At 45.1% G+C, this 6,946-nt stretch overlaps 1 protein-coding gene across 1 annotated transcript in view; it reads left to right on the forward strand.

The window, feature by feature from the left end:
• Positions 1-6,139, forward strand: part of LOC123170574 (probable polygalacturonase) — an 11,642-nt gene extending 5,503 nt beyond the window's left edge. The window contains exon 2 of the mRNA XM_044588430.1: positions 5,122-6,139. Within this exon, the coding sequence (XP_044444365.1) occupies positions 5,122-6,042 (921 nt within the window). The 3' untranslated portion in view covers positions 6,043-6,139. The remainder of the gene's footprint in view (positions 1-5,121) is intronic.
• The last annotated feature ends 807 nt before the right edge of the window (positions 6,140-6,946 follow it).

Genomic DNA, 6,946 nt, shown 5'->3' on the forward strand with positions numbered 1-6,946 from the left:
GAATCCTTTTTTTCATTTTTTTTGTATATGTATTTTTTCCATGTATATATACTAGTAAGTGTTTAATAAAATTAGTTAGATTAGTTGAATTAGATGTTTCTCCATGTATTTTAGATTAGTTGAATTAGATGTTTTTTTGTCAATTTATGTATATATATGTGCATATTTAGAAAAAAAAAATGTGTTGAACTAGTTAAATATAATAGAACTAGTTAAACAAGTTTATTTTTAGTAAGTGCTTAGTAGTTGAACTAGTTGATTTAATAAAACTACTTTATTTTACTATAGAAGTAGTTTATTTTATTTATAGTAAGTGCTTAATTAGTACTTGAACTAGTTGATTTAATAAAACTACTTTATTTTACTATATATAGAAGTAGTTTATTTTTAGTAAGAACTACTTTATTTTATTTATTTATAGTAAGTGCTTAGTAGTTGAACTTGTTGAACTACTTTATTTTAGGAAGAAAATTAATAGAACTAGTTTATTTTTTTAGTTCAAGCAATTAATCCCGCATCGACGTCGACGATGCCTATCCCGCATCCTCGTCGTCGACTCGGCGGAGGAGGCCGGCTTGATCAGAGGGGCCATGTCCGGGACTGGGCTCCGCCGGGCTGGTTTTGGGAGGTGCTACCTTCCGGTGGGCGTAGGTTGGTGAGGAGCCAGCCCGTAGTTGACCCGATCCTTGTTTGGTGGCGGTCGCGTGGGCCAGTGATGGTGCCGAGGCTTCCGGACACCGCGGAGGTGGTACGTCACCGTGTCAGCGAGGAGGACCAGCACGTCCGTCGCTACATGTTTGCGTTGGAGGGCAGGTTCGACAATACCTGGCAGGTTCTTCAGGGATCTCACTGGAGCTATGATCCTGTGATGGTTCCGTCCCTTTGGGTGTCCACCGCCCGCGCCGATACCCATCGGGCGCTACTGTTCTAGATGTACTAGCGATGCTATATGTATGATAGTATTCGAGGTGTATTAGTGATAATATTCGACGATGTACGGACGCATGGAGATGATGTAGTTTTGCTTATAATTGAATGCATCCTAATTTGAATACTACTTTATTTTGTGATTTGATTTTGCTTATTGAATGCTCAAAGTGGAAAACTACTCCTACTTTGAATGCTAAAATTGGAGAGCACTATGCAAGGCGTATGCATATGATTAGTTGATAGCTTATAGGGTTTTTGTTTTCGCAGAAATCTAGGAGCCCCCGGCCCCTCCATGATCCCCGCCGTCGTCCCCGTCACCGCCCCCTCCGACATCGAGGTGAGACTAGCCAAATCCTCTTTTAGAAAGATAATTAAACGATATTTCGGGTTGACTGTAAGTCTGTCAAGTCTCCACCATATATGAGAGGATGAAGAATCCCGACTGTTGTCGTGGGGGTAGCTTCTCCTTCGTTCCCGTGTGCTAGACAATTTGGTATAATGCACTCGAGAACGAAAGGAGGAGCTACCATACCATCACCGACGGTCGCAAATGTCAGAGAGGAATCAGTGAGGGAGAGTTCCACCATATATATATGAGAGAACGAAGAATCCCGACTGTTATCGTGGGGGTCGCTTCTCCTTTGTTCCCGTGTGCTAGACATTTTGGTGTAATGCACTCGGGGACAAATGGAGGAGCGACCATCACCAACGGTCGAATGTATACACCACGTGAGCTGAGAGTTTTCAAGAAAAGACTCAACAAACGATAGTCAACCCGTGATGAATAATAATGATCTAACTTAGGTTTTTTAGTACATATATTTAATTGTAGACTTTTAATATTTGAATTATGAACATAGGAAATGTCGTACTCGGACGACGAAAGTCTCCCGGAGTGCGACTGGTGACACGACGACCGAGGATAGTGCGACAGGCCTCACCTGGACGAAGATCGGTGCTTCGGTATTAAGCTGGAGGAGACCTTCGATGTTGAAACGGTACGCAACGACGACAAGTGTTATTTTTTCGTAATTAAGCATGACTCCAACTATTTCAACGTGTACTTTTCATCTTTTACAATTCGGCTAGCTTATCCCATGCCATGCAAGACGCTACGTGATGGAGAGGATGGGTTTTGAAGATCATGAAAGTATGGAAACAAAGAAAATTCACCTAAGGACCCATCATGATATAGATTTTGAAGTAAATCTGTATAATTCTAAGAGCGTAACCCATTTTGGTTGCAAAAATTGGGAAGCGTTTTGCAATGGTTTTGATGAGGGTATGCTTGTCACCATGGATCTTGGTGATCCTGACATCGAGCAAGACAATATGGACATTTGGGTCCTTGTTGATACGCCTCCAATTCTACCGCTATGTGAGTTTCTCAAACATGGTTATTAGCTAATTTATATTGTTCATTTCAAAATAGTTGACAGCTTATTTTCATTGACAGCTTATTTTGATTGTTCAAACAATGTGCGGAACATGGTAGACAGAACCTACTACACCGATGGCTCTGAGTTAACTTATAAGGAGAAAACTCATCTGGTCGGATTTTGTACTGATCTTGAGAATTACAATATCTATTGTAAAACTCCTCCACATTATGGTCAATACGTGCCACTAGTGCACGTGTTGAACTACGGTAACTACTATGGAGATATCCTGGTAAGATTGCGTACTATTACGATATCCGTGCATCTTTTGCATACTTCTAAAACTAGTACATCATTGCTAACTATGAAGTTATTACTATGTTTTTCAACAGATAATCCCAGAGGATTGTGTGCCTCATTTGATGTATTAGAATGGTAGGCTTGATGTTTTGAACATACAACCAGGTCATCCTACGAATCTCAACTGTCTATACCGGATTTCTAAAAGAAGTGGAGACATGCAAATCAAAGAATAGAAAAAATGTATGGATAGTCGCAAGGAGGTTCTTGGAAGCAAAAGGAAGCGAAGCGCAAGAATTGGAGACAGGATGATCTCCATTCTCCATAATGGAGAGTCACGGTCTATATTGTTTTATGCTATTTTACCTTAAAGAGGGTATTTCAGTCCTACCTAATACTGATGATCATGTGCTAAGAATAATTAAGTAGGGTTGGTTCGATGACTATGAGGATGATGATCGTATGACTGGTTATTAATAACGAGTAGAAGTTGTATGATGATGATTAGTAGGACTTGTTATTATATATGATGATGCATGATGCGCGCATGAAGAGTTATTATATATCTGCGGGTAAAATGAACATGGATTGGATTGAAGTGAAGGCAACATGCATGTGGTGCATGTCGAAAGTAGTACAATCCAAACTTGATCAAGTTAGGATTAGTATTACTTTCGACATGCACCACATGTTGCCTTCACTTCAATCTAAGCCATATTTAGGCATAGGAGTACGTAGCGTTGGTAAACCAAGCACGGAGATATAAGAGAGGACACTTCTCTCTAATAGCTACCTAATAACAACCTAAATTAACCCCCAAAACCCCTAAATCAGCCCCTTTTAAAAAAAAACCTCAGCTCCAGCCAGATGCTGACGCGTGGATGCCTATTGGTCCCGGTTGGTGTCACCAACCGGGACCAGAGGCCCCCCGGCCTGGGCTGGCCGCAGCGGCCACGTGGAGGCCCATCTGTCCCAGTTTGTGTAAGAACCGGGACTAAAGGGTTAGGGCATTAGTAACGAACCTTTAGACCCGGTTCAAAAACCGGGACAAAAAGTCCTTACCAACCGGGACAATAGGCCCTTTTTCTACTAGTGAATGATGAGGCTATTGGATCCCTAAGCGAGAACTGTAACTATAAGGAGCGTGTTGTCAAGTGGCTAACTGTTTCAATGCATAGAGAGTTGTTGTGAGTAACGTTAGAAGTAAAAGTTGTTTGTGAGCAACTTTCTGTTTCAATGCATAGAGAGTCATAAATTCAGAATTGTCACTTTTGTTGTTCATCGGTGTTTATCCTAGGCTTGCAAGGCAGACTGTCAAACCGCTGCTTTGTTGCCATATTATTGGATAGAAAAAATGCAAAGCACAGTTTATATTGAAGACTCAAAAAAGCAAGCAAATGGACCTCTTATGTGCAACACAAAAAGAATAATACTCACAAATTATAAGCAAATAAGCGTATTCTGTTCACCTAAAAAAATACTCGCAATTTATATTCAAGAGTCACAATTTATAGTGAAGAGTAAACAATGTAAGCAAATAAACTTCCTGTGTTCAGGAAAAAAAGAAATACTTGTAATTTATATTCGAGAACACAATTTATATTGAAGAGTCAAAATTGCATTCAATTAAATTTTAAATGTAAACCTCTTACATGCAGCACAAAAAATGGAGTGAGCAAATAAACCTCTTACATGCAGCACAAAAAATGGAAATACTCTCCGTTTACATTCCAGAGCCGAAAGGGTAAGCAAAAAATACATTTATACACGGAATAAAGATAAAAGTGAAAATACATTTATACACAGAATAAAGAAAAAAATGATGGTTCGCTGGAATAGGCTACGAGGCCCAAGCGGCCTAGGAGTGCAGCGGCCCATTATCCTTCCACCGTTGGAAGGAGGCAGTTGTCGCTGCTCTGTGAAGCCAGCCTCACGCTGTGCCTGCCACATTATGGACCGTGAGGCCCAGCTTTCATATAGGCCCCAAGCGGTCCACTACACAACTTGGAACGGGCGGGCCAGCAGTAGCACAACCTCACGCTGCTCTGTGAAGCCAGCCTCACGCTGTGCCTGCCACATTATGGACCGTGAGGCCCAGCTTTCATATAGGCCCCAAGCGGTCCACTACACAACTTGGAACGGGCGGGCCAGCAGTAGCACAACCCAGACCAGGCCTGCAGCGCTACAACAGCGTCCACACCACCTTAATGCCCCCACTTAGGTTACAAACTCTCGCAACTGAGCTCGGCGAGAGAAGAGAGGGGAGACGGGTATTTAAGCTGGCAGAATGCCTCCTCGGTTGGTGAGGTGGGACTAAACTAAGTGGAGTGTTGTGCTTCTGCAGGGGAATGAGGCGGAGTGTTGTGGACTGAAAGATGTTTTTAGCGTGGGCTTCTCTGGCTTCGGCCTTTGTCGTTTTGGGCTCATAAACGTCGCCGTGTGGACATAGTTTGTGCCGCCATGCGGTGGTTTTGGAACGAGTGCTAATTAGTATAGTGAACTTGCTTAGCAGAAGTTCGGCAAGCTCAAGTACACCAGGGGCTACCTCATCGAGCTCATGCACACCGACGGCGTCTTCATCCCCAACATAACCCCGGTGAACTCGCCGGCGTGGAACATCCACCCGGTCTACAGCCGCAACATCGTCGTGTCCGGGGTGACCATCCTGGCGCCCACCAAGTCGCCCAACACGGACGGCAACGGCATCAACCCGGACTCGTGCTCCCAGGTGCGCATCGAGGACTGCTACGTCGTCTCCGGCGACGACTGCGTGGCCATCAAGAGCGGGTGGGACGAGTACGGCATCGCCGTCGGCATGCCCAGCGAGCACATCGTCGTGCGCCGCCTCACCTGCGTGTCGCCCACCAGCGCGGTGATCGCGCTCGGCAGCGAGATGTCGGGCGGCATCCGGGACGTGCGCGCCGAGGACATCACCGCCATCGGGACCGAGTCGGCGGTGCGGATCAAGACGGCGGTGGGCCGCGGCGCGCACGTCTACGCGCGACGGATGAGGCTTGACGGCATGAAGCGCGTCTTTTGGATGACCGGCGACTACAAGTCCCACCCCGACGACGGCTACGACAAGACCACCGTGCCGGTGGTGGAGAACATCAGCTACCAGGACGTGGTGGGCACCGGCGTGTGGAAGGAGGCGGCGAGGATGCAAGGCATCCAGGGCGCGCCCTTCAAGGGCATCTGCATGGCCAACGTCACCGCCGAGATGACCAAGGAGAGGAAGGTGTCGTGGAACTGCGCCAACGTCGAGGGCGTCTCGGCCGGCGTCACCCCGGCGCCATGCGCGCCGCTGCAGGGCACCCACGCCGGCTCCTGCCCGTTCCCCACCGACACGCTCGCCGTCGACCAGATCGTCGTGCAGCAGTGCTCATACTCCATCACTATCCCTGCTACTACTTCAGTGGCCGGGACAGAGTAGCTCAATCATATAGTAGTATCCAGCTTCTTGCTGCACCAAGCGATGAGGTTGTTGGATCTCCAAGTGAGAACAGTAACAATAAGGAGCGTGTTGTCGAGTGGCTGCAATGCATATAGAGTTAAGATTATGAATTGTCACTTTGTTGCAATTATTAGTGTTTATGTAGGCATTGCAAGGCAGACCGTCAAACAGCTGCTTTCTTGCCGTATTATCAAATAAAAATAATATCTAAAGCACAATTTATATTCCGGAGGCAACAGAGTAAGCAAATGGACTTCTTATGTGCATCACAAAAAGAATAATACTCACAATTTATAATCAATAGTCAAAAGAGTAAGTAAATGGGCCTCTTATGTGCAGCAAAAAAATATTTTCACAAATTAACAAGAGTCACGGTTTGTACTCAAGACTTAAAAGTGTAAACAAATAAACGTCCTATGTTCAGCAAAAAAAAAGGAATACTCTCAATCTATATTCAAGAGTAACAACTTATACCGAAGAGTCAAAATTGCATATAAACTATTTATATGAAGCACAACTCACAATTTTTTTAATGAAATGTCAAAAGAGTAAGGAAATAACCTCTTACGTGCATCACAAAAAATGAAAATACTCTCAATTTATATTCAAGAGATAAAAGAGTATAAAGAAAAAAGTGATGGTCCGTTGGAGTAGGCTGCGAGGCCCAAGTGGCCAAGGAGTGCAGCGGCTCGTTATCCTTCCACCGTTGGAAGCAGGCAGTTGTCGCTGCTCTGTGAAGCCAGCCTCACGCTGTGCCTGCCACATTATGGACCGTGAGGCCCAGCTTTCGCATAGGCCCCAGGCGGTCCACTACGCAACTTGGAACGGGCGGGCCAGCAGTAGCACACCCAGACCAGGCCCGCAGCGCTACAACAGCGTCCAC

Source organism: Triticum aestivum, chromosome 7D, assembly GCF_018294505.1.
Source record: "Triticum aestivum cultivar Chinese Spring chromosome 7D, IWGSC CS RefSeq v2.1, whole genome shotgun sequence".
NCBI classification, from domain to species: Eukaryota; Viridiplantae; Streptophyta; class Magnoliopsida; order Poales; family Poaceae; genus Triticum; species Triticum aestivum.